This window comes from Salmo trutta, chromosome 38 (genome assembly GCF_901001165.1).
Source record: "Salmo trutta chromosome 38, fSalTru1.1, whole genome shotgun sequence".
Lineage (NCBI taxonomy): Eukaryota > Metazoa > Chordata > Actinopteri > Salmoniformes > Salmonidae > Salmo > Salmo trutta.
In genome coordinates this window covers 29,674,271-29,696,234 of record NC_042994.1, presented here as the reverse complement: position 1 = coordinate 29,696,234, position 21,964 = coordinate 29,674,271, and the positions used below count along the sequence as shown (strand labels likewise).

General features: G+C 41.8%; 1 protein-coding gene across 8 annotated transcripts in view; it reads left to right on the top strand.

Moving 5' to 3' along the window:
* Window positions 1-21,964, top strand: part of mslnb (mesothelin b) — a 121,004-nt gene that overhangs the window by 81,560 nt on the left and 17,480 nt on the right. For all 8 annotated transcript variants that reach the window (XM_029740120.1, XM_029740117.1, XM_029740118.1 and 5 more), the window contains 16 exons: window positions 212-426; window positions 1,099-1,184; window positions 4,805-4,941; window positions 5,310-5,435; window positions 5,697-5,887; window positions 6,309-6,400; window positions 7,195-7,322; window positions 8,052-8,179; window positions 8,596-8,713; window positions 8,896-9,114; window positions 12,049-12,219; window positions 13,403-13,546; window positions 14,135-14,184; window positions 15,801-15,930; window positions 16,161-16,246; window positions 19,978-20,107. In XM_029740120.1, the coding sequence (XP_029595980.1) occupies window positions 212-426; window positions 1,099-1,184; window positions 4,805-4,941; window positions 5,310-5,435; window positions 5,697-5,887; window positions 6,309-6,400; window positions 7,195-7,322; window positions 8,052-8,179; window positions 8,596-8,713; window positions 8,896-9,114; window positions 12,049-12,219; window positions 13,403-13,546; window positions 14,135-14,184; window positions 15,801-15,930; window positions 16,161-16,246; window positions 19,978-20,107 (2,151 nt within the window). The remainder of the gene's footprint in view (window positions 1-211; window positions 427-1,098; window positions 1,185-4,804; window positions 4,942-5,309; window positions 5,436-5,696; window positions 5,888-6,308; window positions 6,401-7,194; window positions 7,323-8,051; window positions 8,180-8,595; window positions 8,714-8,895; window positions 9,115-12,048; window positions 12,220-13,402; window positions 13,547-14,134; window positions 14,185-15,800; window positions 15,931-16,160; window positions 16,247-19,977; window positions 20,108-21,964) is intronic.

Here is a 21,964-nt window from a genome sequence, read left to right as displayed (position 1 = left end):
CCCTCCCCCCCTCTCCCCTCCCTCTCCACCCCTCTCCCTCTCCCCCCCTCCATCCCCCTCTCCACCCCTCTCCCCTCCCTCTCCACCCTCTCCCCTCCCTCTCCCCTCCCTCTCCACCCCTCTCCCCCCTCCACCCCTCTCCCCTCCCTCTCCCCCCTCCACCCCCCTCTCCACCCCTCTCCCCCCCTCCATCCCTCTCTCCATCCCGTAGGGTCAAGAGTCTAAGTTCCCAGTGGCGGTGCGTTCAGCCATGCTCCAGCAGGTGTTTGAACGCGGGAACCTATCAGACCGCTCTGTTAGCGACCAGGAAGTGCTCACCTGGCTTCAGAGCAGGCTCCGCCCACTGCTGATCAACCTGTCCCCACTCCACGTCGCCCCCCTCTTCAGTGTGGTCGCACAGAGGAACTGCAACATCGGACAGCAGCTGTAAGAGACGGACTGATCTTTAGGCTTGCGTCCCAAATTGCAACCTATTCCTTATAAGCTACGGTCACAAGTAGTGCACTATATAGGGAATAGGGTGCCATTAGGGATGTATCTTAGGGTAAAGTAGTGCACTGTGTAGGGAATAGGGTGCCATTAGGGATGTATCTTAGGGTAAAGTAGTGCACTACATAGGGAATAGGGTGCCATTAGGGATGTATCTCAGGGTAAAGTAGTGCACTATATAGGGAATAGGGTGCCATTAGTAATGTACCTGAGTCAGTAGTGATGCTGATGTGCAGGGTGTATCTATCTTAAATCTTGCTCTATATCACGTGAGACTGTAGAAGCATGTTTTCCTGTATCTTTGACTGATCTCAAAGTGCTCGGGGTGGCGACCGGGGGGGGGGGGGGGGGGCAGAACCTGGGGTCTTTCTGTAACGCTCCAAGACAGTCACATGTCCTCTACTCCCCACCGTGTCTGTTCTTCCAACTGTTATCCCACCATGCCTCTCTCCCCCTCTGTTTCCAACTGTCTGAATAAAGAGTTAAATGTACAAGATCTATGTTAGACGATAGTGTCAGGTGGGGGTCATCTCAGCAGAAGAGGAGAGGCAGCCATCTTGTATTTTGATGACGGGTATGTTTCATTTCTGACATGTTTGTCTCTCTAAGGGTGGAGGTGCTGAACGCCACCCTCCCTACACTTCAGGACAACACACAGAGAAACATCTACGATCAAATCACCCTCTCCCTCCAAGGTACTGACTGACATCCACAACACATCCACTGGAAATAGAAATACTGCAGCATACTATGAAACTGTAAATACTACAGCATACTATGAAACTGTAAATACTACAGTATACTATGAAACTGTAAATACTGCAGCATACTATAAAACTATAAATACTGGAGCATACTATGAAACTGTAAATACTGCAGCACACTATGAATCTATAAATACTACAGCATACTATGAAACTATAAATACCACAGCATACTATGAAACTATAAATACTACAGCATACTATAAAACTATAAATACTGCAGCATACTATGAAACTGTAAATACTACAGCATACTATGAAACTGTAAATACTACAGTATACTATGAAACTGTAAATACTGCAGCATACTATAAAACTATAAATACTGGAGCATACTATGAAACTGTAAATACTGCAGCACACTATGAATCTATAAATACTACAGCATACTATGAAACTGTAAATACTGCAGCACACTATGAATCTATAAATACTACAGCATACTATGAAACTATAAATACCACAGCATACTATGAAACTATAAATACTACAGCATACTATAAAACTATAAATACTGGAGCATACTATGAAACTATAAATACCACAGCATACTATGAAACTATAAATACTACAGCATACTATGAAACTATAAATACTGGAGCATACTATGAAACTATAAATACTGCAGCATACTATGAAACTGTAAATACTACAGCATACTATGAAACTGTAAATACTACAGTATACTATGAAACTGTAAATACTGCAGCATACTATAAAACTATAAATACTGGAGCATACTATGAAACTGTAAATACTGCAGCACACTATGAATCTATAAATACTACAGCATACTATGAAACTGTAAATACTGCAGCACACTATGAATCTATAAATACTACAGCATACTATGAAACTATAAATACCACAGCATACTATGAAACTATAAATACTACAGCATACTATAAAACTATAAATACTGGAGCATACTATGAAACTATAAATACCACAGCATACTATGAAACTATAAATACTACAGCATACTATGAAACTATAAATACTGGAGCATACTATGAAACTATAAATACTACAGAATACTATGAAACTATAAACACTACAGCATACTATTAAACTGTAAATACTAGAGCATACTGTGAAACTATAAATACTGCAGCATACTATGAAACTGTAAATACTACAGCATACTATGAAACTATAAATACTGGAGCATATTATGAAACTATAAATACTACAGCATACTATGAAACTATAAATACTACAGCATACTATGAAACTATAAATACTGGAGCATACTATGAAACTGTAAATACCACAGCATACTATGAAACTATAAATACTACAGCATACTATGAAACTATAAATACTGGAGCATATTATGAAACTATAAATACTACAGCATACTATGAAACTATAAATACTACAGCATACTATGAAACTATAAATACTGGAGCATACTATGAAACTGTAAATACCACAGCATACTATGAAACTATAAATACTACAGCATACTATGAAACTATAAATACTACAGCATACTATGAAACTATAAATACTGCAGCATACTATGAAACTATAAATACTGCAGCATACTATGAAACTATAAATACTACAGCATACTATGAAACTGTAAATACTGCAGGACACTATGAAACTATAAATACCACAGCATACTATGAAACTATAAATACTGGAGCATACTATGAAACTATAAATACTGGAGCATACTATGAAACTATAAATACTACAGCATACTATGAAACTATAAATACTACAGCATACTATGAAACTTTAAATACTGGAGCATACTATGAAACTATAAATACTGGAGCATACTATGAAACTGTAAATACCACAGCATACTATGAAACTATAAATACTACAGCATACTATGAAACTATAAATACTACAGCATACTATGAAACTATAAATACTGGAGCATACTATGAAACTATAAATACTACAGCATACTATGAAACTATAAATGCTACAGCATACTATGAAACTATAAATACTGGAGCATACTATGAAACTGTAAATACTGCAGCATACTATGAAACTATAAATACTGGAGCATACTATGAAACTATAAATACTGGAGCATACTATGAAACTATAAATACTGGAGCATATTATGAAACTATAAATACTACAGCATACTATGAAACTATAAATACTGGAGCATACTATGAAACTGTAAATACCACAGCATACTATGAAACTATAAATACTACAGCATACTATGAAACTATAAATACTACAGCATACTATGAAACTATAAATACTGCAGCATACTATGAAACTATAAATACTGCAGCATAGTATGAAACTATAAATACTACAGCATACTATGAAACTGTAAATACTGCAGGACACTATGAAACTATAAATACCACAGCATACTATGAAACTATAAATACTGGAGCATACTATGAAACTATAAATACTGGAGCATACTATGAAACTATAAATACTACAGCATACTATGAAACTATAAATACTACAGCATACTATGAAACTTTAAATACTGGAGCATACTATGAAACTATAAATACCGGAGCATACTATGAAACTGTAAATACCACAGCATACTATGAAACTATAAATACTACAGCATACTATGAAACTATAAATACTACAGCATACTATGAAACTATAAATACTGGAGCATACTATGAAACTATAAATACTACAGCATACTATGAAACTATAAATGCTACAGCATACTATGAAACTATAAATACTGGAGCATACTATGAAACTGTAAATACTGCAGCATACTATGAAACTGTAAATACTGGAGCATACTATTAAACTATAAATACTGGAGCATACTATGAAACTATAAATACTACAGCATACTATGAAACTATAAATACTACAGCATACTATGAAACTATAAATACTGGAGCATACTATGAAACTATAAATACTACAGCATACTATGAAACTGTAAATACTACAGCATACTATGAAACTATAAATACTACAGCATACTATGAAACTATAAATACTGGAGCATACTATGAAACTATAAATACTGCAGCATACTATGAAACTGTAAATACTACAGCATACTGTGAAACTATAAATGCTACAGCATACTATGAAACTATAAATACTGGAGCATTCTATGAAACTATAAATACTGCAGCATACTATGAAACTGTAAATACTACAGCATACTATGAAACTATAAATACTACAGCATACTATGAAACTATAAATACTGGAGCATACTATGAAACTATAAATACTGGAGCATACTATGAAACTATAAATACTGCAGCATACTATGAAACTGTAAGTACTACAGCATACTATGAAACTGTAAATACTACAGCATACTATGAAACTATAAATACTACAGCATACTATGAAACTATAAATACTGGAGCATACTATGAAACTTGTCTTGCTGTAACACCAAAGCTTAACACTTGGTTTTTCATATTTTTGTATCGTGATACAAAACCTCATTACTCAAACAACTTATGATCGTATTTGTTGGCAGTTTGTCATATTGAGTTTTGACCACAGAATTTCCTGTTAAGGATATTTGATTGACAGTCCTGTCCCTGCCCCCCTCCCAGGCTCCTCCCCACTCCGTTGCTATGGCGCAAACTACAACCACAGTTTCTATGGTTACCTGGAGAGTTCCTTCCTGAGTTTCGGCTTCCCCAACCTGACCACCTTCCTCTCCCTCATACCCCATAGCCAGATGGAACAGGTGAGGGGTGTGTGTGTGTGTGTGTGTGTGTGTGTGTGTGTGTGTGTGTGTGTGTGTGTGTGTGTGTGTGTGTGTGTGTGTGTGTGTGTATCACAAGAGGTTGGTGGCACCTTAATTGGGGAGGACGGGTTCATGGTAATGGCTGGAGCAGATTTGGTAGAATGGTCTCAAATACATTAAACACATGGTTTCCAAGGTTTCCATGTGTTAGATTCCATTCCATTTGCTCCGTTCCAGACATTATCAAGAGCCGTCCTCCCCTCAGCAGCCTCCACTGGTGTGTGTGTTTGAGACAAGGCTTTAAGAGGACATAGATAAGGATGATGATGAAGGTGTGTGTGTTTCCTCATCTCTCTCTCTCTCTCTAGCTGGTGAACTCTCTGCCTGTCTCTGACCTGGGTCGTTTCCTGCGCCGCCCCAACGTTGTCGACGACGACACAAAGCTCTGCCAACTCTACAGCAACTATGCCAAGACTCCACTGTTCCTGGGGACTGTACGTACACACACACACACACACACACACACACACACACACACACACACACACACACACACACACACACACACACACACACACACACACACACACACACACAATTACTGTTACCTGTGTGAAACACCCACTACACACCACTTGTCTCCTATGCCATCCATTCACCAGAAAGGCAGAATCCAAGAGGAATCTGCCACTAGAACACAGCCACGTTTCCTCTAAACTTTATTCGTATCTAAGCAACTGGCCTGTGCCCCCCAGGAGAGTATCCCTGGGTCAGTGAGGCGTCCCACACTGCCGTGTGTCTGGCCCCAGGCTCTCAGCAGCAGTCAGAGGTCAGAGGTCAACGCCTGGTTTGACCTGAGGCTGAAGAACTACCTGCCCTTCCTCACCAGGAGCCTGGTGACCTCCGCCGCTGTCAAGACCGCCCCTTGTCTGGCCTTCCAGAAACTGTAAGGGATTTTCCCAAAAATATATTAGTACATATTTGTTTCTGATTTTATTGAAAGGGATAGACAGAAACCAGCTGAACGTCAGACAGAAGACTGGTGGGACCGGAATTCAGTCCCGTGCAGGCTGCAGGCTGCAGGCTGGGATTTGCAGATGTGCAGAGGGCCGCGGCTTCCACCTGTTATGACGTCTTACTGCGACTTGTTACCACGGGAACAGCCACCTTCAAGGGCTTAGTATTGGTGGAACTCTTGTAGAAGAGTTTCTTACTGGCCGTGTTACTCATTCTGTCTTTTTATACCGTCTTGTCTCAATGTTCTATATTGTGTTTTGCCATATTTTTCCACAATGTCTATGTTTGACTTGATCTGTTGTAATGAATGTGATGTTGTTGTTTTTGTTTCTGCTGTTGGGTTTTTTTAGCATCTCAATTCTGGGGAGTTATAACTACAGCGCTGCAGACTTTGTGGAGAGAGACGTGTACAGGGAGACCATCAAGACGTATCTCACCTCAGGTCAGCCATTTTGTGCCACAGGCCTGCCAGTTTCCATCAGAGCCATAGATATGTCTATGGAGTTTATGTAACTGTCCTCCATGTTGGCTCTAAATGTTCCATGATTAAATCAAATCAAATCTTATTAATCACATGTGCTGAATACAACAGGTGTAGACCTTACAGTGAAATGCTTACTTACAAGCGCCTAACCAACAATGCAGTTTAAAAAATGCGAATAAGAATTAGAAATAAAAGGAACAAGTAATTAAAGAGCAGAAGTTAAATAACAATAGCTAGACTATATACAGGGGGGTAACGGTACAGAGTCAATGTGCGGGGGCACCGGTGTCGAGGTAATTGAGGTAATATGTACATGTAGGATGAGGTATTAAAGTTACTATGCAACGATAATAACAGAGAGTCGCAGCGGCGTAAAAGAGGGGGGGGGCAATGCAAATATTCTGGGTAGCCATTTGATTAGCTGTTCAGGAGTCTAATGTCTTGGGGGTAGAAGCTGTTTAGAAGCCTCTTGGACCTAGACTAGACCTATGACTAGGGTGGCTGGAGTCTTTGATAATTTTTAGGGCCTTCCTTTGACACCGCCTGGTATAGAGGTCCTGGATGGCAGGAAGCTCGGCCCCAGTGATGTACGTAATGATAACGTAGCAGATTTAATTCTCACTATGATGTCATTGTTTGGGGAACTTTATATTGGTAATACTGAGAGAATGATACAGCTGGTCAATCACCTGTCATAACATTGCTTTACCAATTGTCTGTGACGGCAACATGCTTTGTTATGCTGTCTCCAGCGTCGGTTCCTAAGTGTTACAATGCCAGTGATCCAGAGCTCAACTCAACTGCCTGGTTTGCTGAGAACATCGGACTCTTCATCACTTATCTTACTTTGGAAGACCTCAACACCTTCGGATCAGCACAGGTACTGTACTGTGGTGTATAGACACACACACACACACACACACACACACACACACACACACACACACACACACACACACACACACACACACACACACACACACACACACACACACACACACAGACAGCTTCTACTTGAGCATCATTGAAGGGGATGAATTTCCAATTATCAAATTGATAATTGAGTTTACTTCCTGAATTGACTGCTTTCAATTCAAACTGGCACGAACCTGGAATGTATGGCTTGTTATTAATCCCTGTGTGTGTTGTCTCCCTCCTCCTCCTCTTCTTCCCCTTCCTCCACCTCCTCCTCCTCCACTTCCTCCTCCTCCTCTTCCTCCTCTTCCTCCTCCTCCTCCTCTTCCTCATCCTCCTGCTCACCTTCCTCACCTCCTCATCTTCCTCCTCCTCTTCCTCCTCTTCCTCCTCCTCCTCCTCCCCCTCTTCTTCCCCTTCCTCCACCTCCTCCCCCTCATCTTCCTCCTCCTCCTCCACCTCCTCCTCCCCCTCCTCCCCCTCTTCTTCCCCTCCCTCCACCTCCTCATCTTCCTCCTCCCCCTCCTCCTCATCTTCTTCCTCCTCCTCCTCCACCTCATCTTCCTCCTCCCCCTCCTCCCCCTTTTCTTCCTCCTCTTCTTCCCCTTCCTCCCCCTCTTCCTCCTCATCTTCCTCCTCCCCCTCCTCCTTTTCTTCCTCCTCATTTTCTTCCTCCTCCTCTTCCTCCTCCCAGGTGTTGCAGGTGTTCACAGTGAACCTGGTGAACATAGGTCTACTGAACTACACTAGCCTGCCCCAGAACCTCACTGACTACTACACATCATTGGTCTACCTACAGGACAGCAACTTCAACCCTCTGTTGTGAGCCTCTCTCTGTCTCTCTCTCTCTCTCTCTCTCTCTCTCTCTCTCTCTCTCCTGTCTGTATGTGTCTGTCTGTCTGTCTGTCTGTCTGTCTGTCTGTCTGTCTGTCTGTCTGTCTGTCTGTCTGTCTGTCTGTCTGTCTGTCTGTCTGTCTGTCTGTCTGTCTGTCTGTCTGTCTGTCTCTGTGTCTCTCTCTCTCTCTTGTCTCCTGTCTCCTGTCTCTCTCCTGTCTGTCTGTCTGTGAGTGTGTCTGTCTGTCTTGCTCACACTCTCTCTCGCTCTCTCTCTCTCTCTCTCTCTGAAACAAACTTGTTAAAAAAACATATGTCAACCCTACAATCCTACATAATATTACCTATTCTCTTTCTCCACCCCCCCTCTCTCTCTCTCTCTCTCTCTTTCTCTCTCGCTCCAGTCTTCCTCTGTTGTTTCGATGTGTGGCCCCAGGGCCGGCCTTCAGACAGCTGGACGCTGAGCAGAGCATGATCCTTCTACACAACCTGACTACACTGTGTACAAACCTGGACCCACAGGTAACACAGACAGACAGACAGACAGACAGACAGACAGACAGACAGACAGACAGACAGACAGACAGACAGACAGACAGACACACACACACACACACACACACACACACACACACACACACACACACACACACACAGACACAGTAACAAACTGTACAGTAACCCTTGCTGTGTCTTCTCTGTAGGTGTCTGCAGCTCTAGCAGCTAACATGGGAGATAACATAAACAGTAACACCATCGCTGCCCTCGGCAGAGAGAGTACAGGTTTGTCTGAGGGTCAGATCACCATGGCACCCGCCAGCGTTCTGTGGGCTTCCTTCAGCATTCTGAGCACTGTGATTGGCTGGAACCAGGGCCAGGCCATGGCCATCATCCAATCACTGATGCTGTCAGGGACCGTGAAGGTAACCTAGTTGTTGGTGGTTGTTGTGTTCTTCTTCCCTAAACGTATTTTAAAAAGTCACAAAGATAAAAAGATAAAGCCACAGGCTCTCAGATAAACACTTTCTTCACCCGTTTGTCTTTGAATCTTCTCTTTCTCACTTTCCTGTCGGTTTCTGGTTTTCACTCATACTGCCTCTCAGACGTCAGACTCAGGAGACCCGTAGGTAAACTAGCTAGTGGTAGTTAATCACCTAGTACTGGTTGTTGCTGTTGCTGGTAGTTAGTTAATCACCTAGTACTGGTTGTTGCTGTTGCTGGTAGTTAGTTAATCACCTAGTACTGGTTGTTGTTGTGGTAGTTAGTTAATCACCTAGTACTGGTTGTTGCTGTTGCTGGTAGTTAGTTAATCACCTAGTACTGGTTGTTGCTGTTGCTGGTAGTTAGTTAATCACCTAGTACTGGTTGTTGTTGTGGTAGTTAGTTAATCACCTAGTACTGGTTGTTGTTATGGTAGTTAGTTAATCACCTAGTACTGGTTGTTGTTGTTGCTGGTAGTTAGTTAATCACCTAGTACTGGTTGTTGTTGCTGGTAGTTAGTTTATCACCTAGTACTGGTTGTTGTTGTGGTAGTTAGTTAATCACCTAGTACTGGTTGTTGTTATGGTAGTTAGTTAATCACCTAGTACTGGTTGTTGTTGTTGCTGGTAGTTAGTTAATCACCTAGTACTGGTTGTTGTTGCTGGTAGTTAGTTTATCACCTAGTACTGGTTGTTGTTGTGGTAGTTAGTTAATCACCTAGTACTGGTTGTTGTTATGGTAGTTAGTTAATCACCTAGTACTGGTTGTTGTTGCTGGTAGTTAGTTTATCACCTAGTACTGGTTGTTGTTGTGGTAGTTAGTTAATCACCTAGTACTGGTTGTTGTTATGGTAGTTAGTTTATCACCTAGTACTGGTTGTTGTTGCTGGTAGTTAGTTAATCACCTAGTACTGGTTGTTGTTGGTAGTTAGTTTATCACCTAGTACTGGTTGTTGTTGTGGTAGTTAGTTAATCACCTAGTACTGGTTGTTGTTGTTGCTGGTAGTTAGTTAATCACCTAGTACTGGTTGTTGTTGCTGGTAGTTAGTTTATCACCTAGTACTGGTTGTTGTTGTGGTAGTTAGTTAATCACCTAGTACTGGTTGTTGTTATGGTAGTTAGTTTATCACCTAGTACTGGTTGTTGTTGCTGGTAGTTAGTTAATCACCTAGTACTGGTTGTTGTTGTGGTAGTTAGTTAATCACCTAGTACTGGTTGTTGTTGTGGTAGTTAGTTAATCACCTAGTACTGGTTGTTGTTATGGTAGTTAGTTAATCACCTAGTACTGGTTGTTGTTGTTGCTGGTAGTTAGTTAATCACCTAGTACTGGTTGTTGTTGCTGGTAGTTAGTTTATCACCTAGTACTGGTTGTTGTTGTGGTAGTTAGTTAATCACCTAGTACTGGTTGTTGTTATGGTAGTTAGTTAATCACCTAGTACTGGTTGTTGTTGTTGCTGGTAGTTAGTTAATCACCTAGTACTGGTTGTTGTTGCTGGTAGTTAGTTTATCACCTAGTACTGGTTGTTGTTGTGGTAGTTAGTTAATCACCTAGTACTGGTTGTTGTTATGGTAGTTAGTTAATCACCTAGTACTGGTTGTTGTTGCTGGTAGTTAGTTTATCACCTAGTACTGGTTGTTGTTGTGGTAGTTAGTTAATCACCTAGTACTGGTTGTTGTTATGGTAGTTAGTTTATCACCTAGTACTGGTTGTTGTTGCTGGTAGTTAGTTAATCACCTAGTACTGGTTGTTGTTGGTAGTTAGTTTATCACCTAGTACTGGTTGTTGTTGTGGTAGTTAGTTAATCACCTAGTACTGGTTGTTGTTGTTGCTGGTAGTTAGTTAATCACCTAGTACTGGTTGTTGTTGCTGGTAGTTAGTTTATCACCTAGTACTGGTTGTTGTTGTGGTAGTTAGTTAATCACCTAGTACTGGTTGTTGTTATGGTAGTTAGTTTATCACCTAGTACTGGTTGTTGTTGCTGGTAGTTAGTTAATCACCTAGTACTGGTTGTTGTTGTGGTAGTTAGTTAATCACCTAGTACTGGTTGTTGTTGCTGGTAGTTAGTTAATCACCTAGTACTGGTTGTTGTTATGGTAGTTAGTTAATCACCTAGTACTGGTTGTTGTTGTTGTGGTAGTTAGTTAATCACCTAGTACTGGTTGTTGTTATGGTAGTTAGTTTATCACCTAGTACTGGTTGTTGTTGTGGTAGTTAGTTTATCACCTAGTACTGGTTGTTGTTGTGGTAGTTAGTTAATCACCTAGTACTGGTTGTTGTTGTTGCTGGTAGTTAGTTAATCACCTAGTACTGGTTGTTGTTGTGGTAGTTAGTTAATCACCTAGTACTGGTTGTTGTTATGGTAGTTAGTTAATCACCTAGTACTGGTTGTTGTTGTGGTAGTTAGTTAATCACCTAGTACTGGTTGTTGTTGTGGTAGTTAGTTTATCACCTAGTACTGGTTGTTGTTGTTGTGGTTGCTGGTAGTTAGTTAATCACCTAGTACTGGTTGTTGTTGCTGGTAGTTAGTTAATCACCTAGTACTGGTTGTTGTTATGGTAGTTAGTTTATCACCTAGTACTGGTTGTTGTTGTGGTAGTTAGTTAATCACCTAGTACTGGTTGTTGTTGTGGTAGTTAGTTTATCACCTAGTACTGGTTGTTGTTGCTGGTAGTTAGTTAATCACCTAGTACTGGTTGTTGTTGCTGGTACCGCCACAGCAGGTTGTGCTGTATTTTGATAATATCATAAAATGTGTACTTTAATCATTATTCTGTAGTCATTCACCATTTACTTCCTTTTTATCAGATTACATTTCCTTCCTTCCTTTGTTTCATATACTAATCCGTGTTGTCGTTTTCATCTCTTCTTCCTGTCAGATCAACAACGCATCCACCTTGACAGCGCTGGGTTCCCTGGTGACCGGTGTTCCCTCGGCAACCTTAGGCAGCATCAGCGGCACAGAACTCCTCTACGCGTCCCAGAATCCCACATTCATAACATACATGCAGACCGCCCCGACGATCTTAATCCAGACTTTCGTCACTCAGGTACGGTGTCGCAGTTAAAGTCTTCCTCACTTAACCTTTTGGTTCCTACTATGAGAACTGTTGAGTATTTACAGTTAATTCTATAGCAGTGATAAACATTTCTTAGCTGAATGCTTGTAATATGGATGGATAAAAGGATGGATGTTTGACTGGCCGACCGACAAACTGATTGATTAATATGTCTATTCTCCCCATACAGTTGACTGATTGATTAATATGGTGTCTATTCTCCCCATGCAGTTGACTGATTGATTAATATGGTGTCTATTCTCCCCATACAGTTGACTGATTGATTAATATGGTGTCTATTCTCCCCATGCAGTTGACTGATTGATTAATATGGTGTCTATTCTCCCCATGCAGTTGACTGATTAATTAATATGGTGTCTATTCTCCCCATGCAGTTGACTGATTGATTAATATGGTGTCTATTCTCCCCATACAGTTGACTGATTAATTAATATGGTGTCTATTCTCCCCATGCAGTGGACTGATTGATTAATATGGTATCTATTCTCCCCATACAGTTGACTGATTGATTAATATGGTGTCTATTCTCCCCATGCAGTTGACTGATTAATTAATATGGTGTCTATTCTCCCCATGCAGTTGACTGATTGATTAATATGGTGTCTATTCTCCCCATACAGTTCACTGATTGATTAATATGGTGTCTATTCTCCCCATACAGTTGACTGATTGATTAATATGGTGTCTATTCTCCCCATGCAGTTGACTGATTGATTAATATGGTGTCTATTCTCCCCATACAGCTGACTGATTGATTAATATGGTGTCTATTCTCCCCATGCAGTTGACTGATTAATTAATATGGTGTCTATTCTCCCCATGCAGTTGACTGATTGATTAATATGGTGTCTATTCTCCCCATACAGCTGACTGATTGATTAATATGGTGTCTATTCTCCCCATGCAGTTGACTGATTAATTAATATGGTGTCTATTCTCCCCATGCAGTTGACTGATTGATTAATATGGTGTCTATTCTCCCCATGCAGTTGACTGATTGATTAATATGGTGTCTATTCTCCCCATGCAGTTGACTGATTGATTAATATGGTGTCTATTCTCCCCATGCAGTTGACTGATTGATTAATATGGTGTCTATTCTCCCCATGCAGTTGACTGATTGATTAATATGGTGTCTATTCTCCCCATACAGCTGATCACAGTGAACCCTAACCCAGACAGTATTCTCCAGAACGTCCCAGACAGCATGGCTACTGAGATCCCCAGGTCCCTGCTGCAGGGCTTCTCTCAGAGCAGTGTAGAGAAACTTAACCAGAAGACTTGGAGACACGAACAGGTGACAGGGAGCACACACACACACACACACACACACACACACACACACACACACACACACACACACACACACACACACACACACCCAGAAAACACACAGACACACAAAACACACACACTGTGAACACACACACACTGACACACCCAGAAAACACACACACACACACTGTGAACACACACACTCTGACACACCCAGAAAACACACACACACACACACACAGTGAACACACACACACACACACACAATTTGAACAGACACACAATATGAACACACACAGTGAACACACACACACACACACAGTGAACACACACACACACACAGTGAACACACACACAATATGAACACACACACAGTGAACACACACAGAAAACACACACACACACAGTGAACACACACACAATATGAACACACACACACAATGAACAAACTCACACTGTGAACACACACACACACACACAATATGAACACACACACACACACACAGTGAACACACACAGTGAACACACACAGTGAACACACACAGTGAACACACACAGTGAACACACACAGGGAATTTAAGAAACTATAATACTGTTCTTTTATTTTCAGGCTGTGTTGTTCTTTGACACAGTGGCTCTAGGAATTGACAACTCCGACAAGTGAGTCTGGAAACATCTGCACATTGTGATGTACAGTATATATATACAGTGCATTCGGAAAGTATTTAAGTATTCAGACCCTTTACTCAGTACTTTGTTGAACCACCTTTGACATCGATGACAGCCTCGAGTCTTCTTGGGTATGACGCTACAAGCTTGGCACACCTGTATTTGGGGAGTTTCTCCCATTCTTCTCTGCAGATCCTCTAAAGCTCTGTCAGGTTGGATGGGGAGCGTCGCTTTCCAGCTATTTTCAGGTCTCCAGAGATGTTAGATCGGGTTCAAGTCCGGGCTCTGGCTGGGCCACTCAAGGACATTCAGAGACTTGTCCCAAAGCCACTCCTGCATTGTCTTGGCTGTGTGCTTAGGGTCGTTGTCCTGTTGGAAGGTGAACCCTCGCCCCAATCTGAGGTCCTGAGCGCTCTGGAGCAGGTTTTCATCAAAGATCTCTCTGTACTTTGCTCCGTTCGTCTTTCCCTCGATCCTGACTAGTCTCCCAGTCCCTGTCACTGAAAAACATCCCCACAGCATGATGCTGCCACCACCATGCTTCACCATAGGGACGGTACCAGGTTTCCTCCAGATGTGACGCTTGGCATTTAGGCCAAAGAGTTCAATCTTGGTTTTATCAGACCAGAGAATCTTGTTTCTCATGGTCTGAGAGTCCTTTAGGTACGTTTTGGCAAACTCCAAGTGGGCTGTCATGAGCCTTTTACTGATTAGTGGGTTCTGTCTGGCCACTCTGCCATAAAGTCCTGATTGGTGGAGTGCTACAGAAATGGTTTTCCTTCTGGAAGGTTCTCCCATCTCCACAGAGGAACTCTGGAGCTCTGTCAGAGTGACCATCAGGTACTTGGTCACCTCCCTGACCAAGGCCCTTCTCCCCTGATTGCTCAGTTTGTCCGGACAGCCAGCTCTAGGAAGAGTCTTGTTTGTTTCAAACTTCTTCCATTTAAGAATGATGGAGGCCACTGGGTTCTTGGGGACCTTCAATGCTGCAGAAATGTTTTGGTACCTTTCCCCAGATCTGTGCCTCGACACAGTCCTGTCTCGGAGCTCTACGGACAATTTCTTCAATGTCATGACTTGGTTTTTGCTCTGACATGCACTGTCTACTGGAACCTTATACAGACAGGTGTGTGCCTTCCCAAATCATGTTCAATCAATTAAATTTACCACAGGTGGACTCCAATCATGTTGTAGAAACATCTCAAGGATGATCAATGGAAACAGGATGCACCTGAGCTCAATTCGAGTCTCATAGCAAAGGGTCTGAATACTTATGTAAATAGGTATTTCTGTTTTGTATTTGTAATACATTTACAAAAATGTCTAAAAACCTGCTTTTGCTTTGTCATTATGGGGTATTATGTGTAGATAAAAAAAAAATTAATTATGTAATCCTTTTTAGAATAAGGCTGTAACGTAACAAAATGTGGAAAAAGTCAAGGGGTCTGAATACTTTCAGAATGCACTGTAAAACCAGGAAGTGTCATATGGGCGTGTTGATTGTGTGTGGTCTCTGTTCAATTTCTCTCAGTTTAATGGGTATTTATTTGAATTATTGTGTGTGCGTGTGCGTGCGTGTGTGTGCGTGTATATGTGTGTGTCCCCAGTATGTCATCCAGCGTGCTCCAGGGCTTCACCTGCACCAGAGTGGCCAGTATGACCACAACCAAGATCAAGAACCTGGTCAAGGCCTGCAGGAGGAAGGGCAACAACAGGGTCGCACTGAGAGAGACTCAGGTCAGATACCAGCTGTTGTTTTTTTTCGTTGTTGTTATTGTTGTTGTTGTCCTACTCAAAGAGACTCAGGTCAGCCTCTCATCACCAAGCTTAATACCAGCTGTTGTTGTTGTTGCTGAGGTCGGTATTGTTGGATTCCAACAGTTGTTTGAGAAGTCAGCATGCAAGGGATTATTCATTTGTTAAATAATCATAATAATAATATGATTATATGTTTGTGTGACCCACAGTTGACCTGCATGTACAACTACATCAAGGAAGGGTCAGATGTCACCAGCTACAACCTATACCCTCCTGACATGCTGCTTTACTACGAGTGAGTACCGCATGTCATACATTCAATCAACCAATCAATCAACCATCAACCAACCAATAAATAAATTAACCAATCAACCAATCAATCAACCACCAACCAACCAACCAATTAACCAATCAACCAATCACTCAACCATCAACCAACCAACCAATAAATCAATTAACCAATTAACCAATCAATCAATCAATAAATCAATAAATCAATGAACCAATCAACCAATCAACCAACAACCAACCAACCAACCAATTAACCAATCAACCAATCACTCAACCATCAACCAATTAACCAATCAACCAATCAATTAACAAATTAACCAACCAATCAATCAATCAACCACCAACCAACCAACCAATAAATACATTAACCAATCAACCAATAAATACATTAACCAATACATTAACCAATCAACCAATCAATTAACCAATCAACCACCAACCAACCAATTAACCAATCAACCAACCATCAACCAACCAATAAATCAATTAACCAATCAACCACCAACCAACGAATTAACCAATCAACCAATAAATACATAAATTAACCAATAAATACATAAACCAATCAACCAATAAATAAATTAACCAATCAACCAATCAAATCAAATTCAAATCAAATTTATTTATATAGCCCTTCTTACATCAGCTGATATCACAAAGTGCTGTACAGAAACCCAGCCTAAAACCCCAAACAGCAAGCAATGCAGGTGTAGAAGCACGGTGGCTAGGAAAAACTCCCTAGAAAGGCCAAAACCTAGGAAGAAACCTAGACAGGAACCAGGCTATGAGGGGTGGCCAGTCCTCTTCTGGCTGTGCCGGGTGGAGATTATAACAGCACATGGCCTAGATGTTCAAATGTTCATAAATGACCAGCATTGTCAAATAATAATAATCATAGTAGTTGTCGAGGGTGCAACAAGTCAGTAACACAAGAGTAAGTGTCAGTTGGCTTTTTCATAGCCGATCTTTGAGAGTATCTCTACCGCTCCTGCTGTCTCTAGAGAGTTGAAAACAGCAGGTCTGGGACAGGTAGCACGTCTGGTGAATAGGTCAGGGTTCCAGCAGGTCTGGGACAACAGGTCTGGGACAGGTAGCACGTCCGGTGAACAGGTCAGGGTTCCATAGCTGCAGGCAGAACAGTTGGAACTGGAGCAGCAGCACGGCCAGGTGAACTGGGGACAGCAAGGAGTCATCAAGCCAGGTAGTCCTGAGGCATGGTCCTAGGGCTCAGGTCCTCCGAGAGAGAGAAAGAAAGAAAGAAAAAGAGAGAATTAGAGAGAGCATATTTAAATTCACACAGGACACTGGAAAAGACAAGAGAAATACTCCAGATGTGACAGACTGACGCTAGCCCCCAGACACATAAACTACTGCAGCATAAATACTGGGGCTGAGACAGGAGGGGTCAGGAGACACTGTGGCCCCATCCGATGAAACTCCCGGACAGGGCCAAACAGGTAGGATATAACCCCACCCACTTTGCCAAAGCACAGCCTCCACACCACTGGAGGGATATCTCCAACCACCAACATACCATCCCGGGACAAGGCCGAGTATAGCCCACAAAGATCTCTGCCACGGCACAGCCCAAGGGGGGGCGCCAACCCAGACAGGAAGACCACGTCAGTGACTCAACCCACTCAAGTGACGCACCCCTCCCAGGAACGGCATGGAAGAACACCAGTAAGCCAGTGACTCAGCCCCCGTAATAGGGGTAGAGGCAGAGAATCCCAGTGGGAAGAGGGGAAACCGGCCAGGCAGAGACAGCAAGGGTGGTTCGTTGCTCCAGCCTTTCCGTTCACCTTCACACCCCTGGGCCAGACTACACTTAATCATAGGACCTACTGAAGAGATATGTCTTCAGTAAAGACTTAAAGGTTGAGACTGAGTCTGCGTCTCTCACATGGGTAGGCAGACCATTCCATAAAAATGGAGCTCTATAGGAGAAAGCCCTACCTCCAGCCGTTTGCTTAGAAATTCTAGGGACAATTAGGAGGCCTGCGTCTTGTGACCATAGCGTACGTGTAGGTATGTACGGCAGGACCAAATCGGAAAGATAGGTAGGAGCAAGCCCATGTAATGCTTTGCAGGTTAGCAGTAAAACCTTGAAATCAGCCCTTGCCTTAACAGGAAGCCAGTGTAGGGAGGCTAGCACTGGAGTAATATGAGCAAATTTTTTGGTTCTAGTCAGGATTCTAGCAGCCGTATTTAGCACGAACTGAAGTTTATTTAGTGCTTTATCCGGGTAGCCGGAAAGTAGAGCATTGCAGTAGTCCAACCTAGAAGTAACAAAGGCATGGATACATTTTTCTGCGTCATTTTTGGACAGAAAGTTTTTGATTTTTGCAATGTTACGTAGATAGAAAAAGCTGTCCTCGAAACAGTCTTGATATGTTCTTCAAAAGAGAGATCAGTGTCCAGAGTAACGCCGAGGTCCTTCACAGTTTTATTTGAGACGACTGTACAACCATCCAGATTAATTGTCAGATTCAACAGAAGATCTCTTTGTTTCTTGGGACCTAGAACAAGCATCTCTGTTTTGAGTTTAAGAGTAGAAAGTTTGCAGCCATCCACTTCCTTATGTCTGAGACACAGGCTTCTAGCGAGGGCAATTTTGGGGCTTCACCATGTTTCATTGAAATGTACAGCTGTGTGTCATCCGCATAGCAGTGAAATTTAACATTATGTTTTCGAATGACATCCCCAAGAGGTAAAATATATAGTGAAAACAATAGTGGTCCTAAAACGGAACCTTGAGGAACACCGAAATTTACAGTTGATTTGTCAGAGGACAAACCATTCACAGAGACAAACTGATATCTTTCCGACAGATAAGACCTAAACCAGGCCAGAACTTGTCCATGTAGACCAATTTGGGTTTCCAATCTCTCCAAAAGAATGTGGTGATCGATGGTATCAAAAGCAGCACTAAGATCTAGGAGCACGAGGACAGACGCAGAACCTCGGTCTGACGTCACTAAAAGGTCATTTACCACCTTCACAAGTGCAGTCTCAGTGCTATGATGGGGTCTAAAACCAGACTGAAGCATTTCGTATACATTGTTTGTCTTTAGGAAGCCAGTGAGTTGCTGCGCAACAGCTTTTTCAAACATTTTTGAGAGGAATGGAAGATTCGATATAGGCCGATAGTTTTTTATAATTTCTGGGTCAAGATTTGGCTTTTTCAAGAGAGGCTTTATTACTGCCAATCAACCAATAAATACATTAACCAATCAACCAATCAACCAATAAATACATTAACCAATCAACCAATCAACCAATAAATACATTAACCAATCAACCAATCAACCAATCAACTAATCAATAAATCAATCAAAGCAAATACTGTTGGCCAGTCCATCTCTCTCTCTGTTTACTGATGAATTAAACTGGTTATTTAAGTTACTGATGAATACAACTGGTTAATTAAGTTACGGATGAATACAACTGGTTAATAAAGTTACGGATGAATACAACTGGTTAATTCAGTTACTGATGAAAAAAATTGAAAATTAAGTTACTGTTGAATAAAACTGGTTAATTAAGTTAGTGTTGAATAAAACTGGTTATTTAAGTTAGTGTTGAATAAAACTGGTTAATTAAGTTAGTGTTGAATAAAACTGGTTATTTAAGTTACTGATGAATGAAACGGGTTAATGAAGTTACTGTTGAATAAAGCCAGTTTATTTATATTGTATGAATATAAATGTGTTATATTGTATTTGATGTCTGCAGCTACAGTAAGGTATCTCAGGACACCTGTAAGGACTACTTCAGGGAGCTGGGAGACGCAGACTTCTCCGTGTTCTCCAACGCTCTCAGCTTCAAACGCACAGCCCTGGTTAACAATGCCAAGACCTGCCTGGTGAGTCACAACACTGTCACACAACATGGATGTGGTCCAAATGACAACCCCTATTCCCTTAATACTGCACTACTTTTGACCGGGCCCATCGGTCTCTGGTCTTAGGAGTACACCATAAAGCTACATCCTCCATCCATTGCTTTCTGCAAGGAGCCTGGTTAACCCTGGGGGGCAATAGCAACAGTAGCATCTGAAAGAGTCTGGTTAACCCTGGGGGCAATAGCAACAGTAGCATCTGAAAGAGCCTGGTTAATCCTGGGGGCAATAGCAACAGTAGCATCTGAAAGAGTCTGGTTAACCCTGGGGGCAATAGCAACAGTGTCATCTGAAAGAGTCTGGTTAACCCTGGGGGCAATAGCAACAGTAGCATCTGAAAGAGTCTGGTTAACCCTGGGGACAATGGCAACAGTGTCATCTGCATACAGGTGTGTGTAAAAGATAATGCAGAGACCAATATTGTTTAAAAACAGTCAAAAAGTACAGGACCTAAGATCGTCCCCTGTGGGACACTTTTGGTAATAAGAAGGAAACCTGATTTAACACCATCAGAAAATACACAGTGTCCTGTCTGTCAGGTAAAAAACAAATGGCCAATCACATGATGGTTGACGACTTAAGACAATCAGTAACGAGTGGTCAACTGTCTCGAAGGCCTCCAATAGGTCAATAAACAGGACAGAACTGTGCTTCTCCTTGTCCATACCTTTTACCACATAATTTAACACCAAGGTTGCAGCAGAGATGGTGCTATGACCCGGCTTGGAACCAGACCAGCGAACCCTTAGAATACATCTTGTATTCTGGGAAGGATCTAAACTGACAGTTGATTAATGATTCCCGAAATGGTTGCTAGGCAAGACAGTTGAGAGATGGCCAATAATTACTGAGATCAGAGGGCTCACCACCTTTTTTTGTAACCTTTATTTTAACTAGGCAAGTCAGTTAAGAACAAATTCTTATTTACAATGACGGCCTACCGGGGAAATAGTGGGTTAACTGCCTTGTTCAGGGGCAGAAAGACAGATTTTTTTACCTCGTCAGCTCGGGTGTCACGGGTGTCGTAGGGATTGGACCAAAACGCAGCGGGAACGTGTAAACTCATCTTCTTATTTTAGAAGGATAACAAAAGAAACACGTATACAAAAAACAACAAACGACACTAAACAGTCCCGTCAGGTGCACGAACACAAAACAGGAAACAACTACCCACAAAAACCCCATGGAAAACACCCCTACTAAATAGGACCTTCAATTAGAGGCAACGAGGAACAGCTGCCTCCAACTGAAGGTCAAAACAATAAACTAGACATAAAAATAGAAAAAATAGAAAACAGAACATAGAAATACAAAACATAGAACACTACCCAAAAACCCCAACAACACAAAACAAACACACCCCTGCCTCGTCCTGACCAAACTACAATAACAAACAACCTCTTTTACTGGTCAGGACGTGACATCGGGGATTCAATCCAGCAACCTTTTGGTTACTGGTCCAATGTGCTAACCACTAGCCTACCTGCCACCCCATTTGAAGGGGGCCAAGCTTCTCTGTCATAGATAGAAAAGAGATGAGAACAACTCTAGAGCTAACTGAGGTTCAGAGACACAGCAGATGGAGATATGTTCCTCCCCAGGCTCAGTCTTCTCTATTAGCCTGTTGTCCTTTTAGGTAGAGAAAACGTTCTCATGTTTCTAGAATATACAATGATGCTCACACATGATTACTGAGTATTGTTTTAAATGTATTTGAATTTAGGTCCAGCTTTAAATGACGTTCAGCTTATAATGGCGTCATAAAGCCTTCATAATGCCTTCATAGGCACTACATAAATGTGTTACAAAGCATCTATAAAC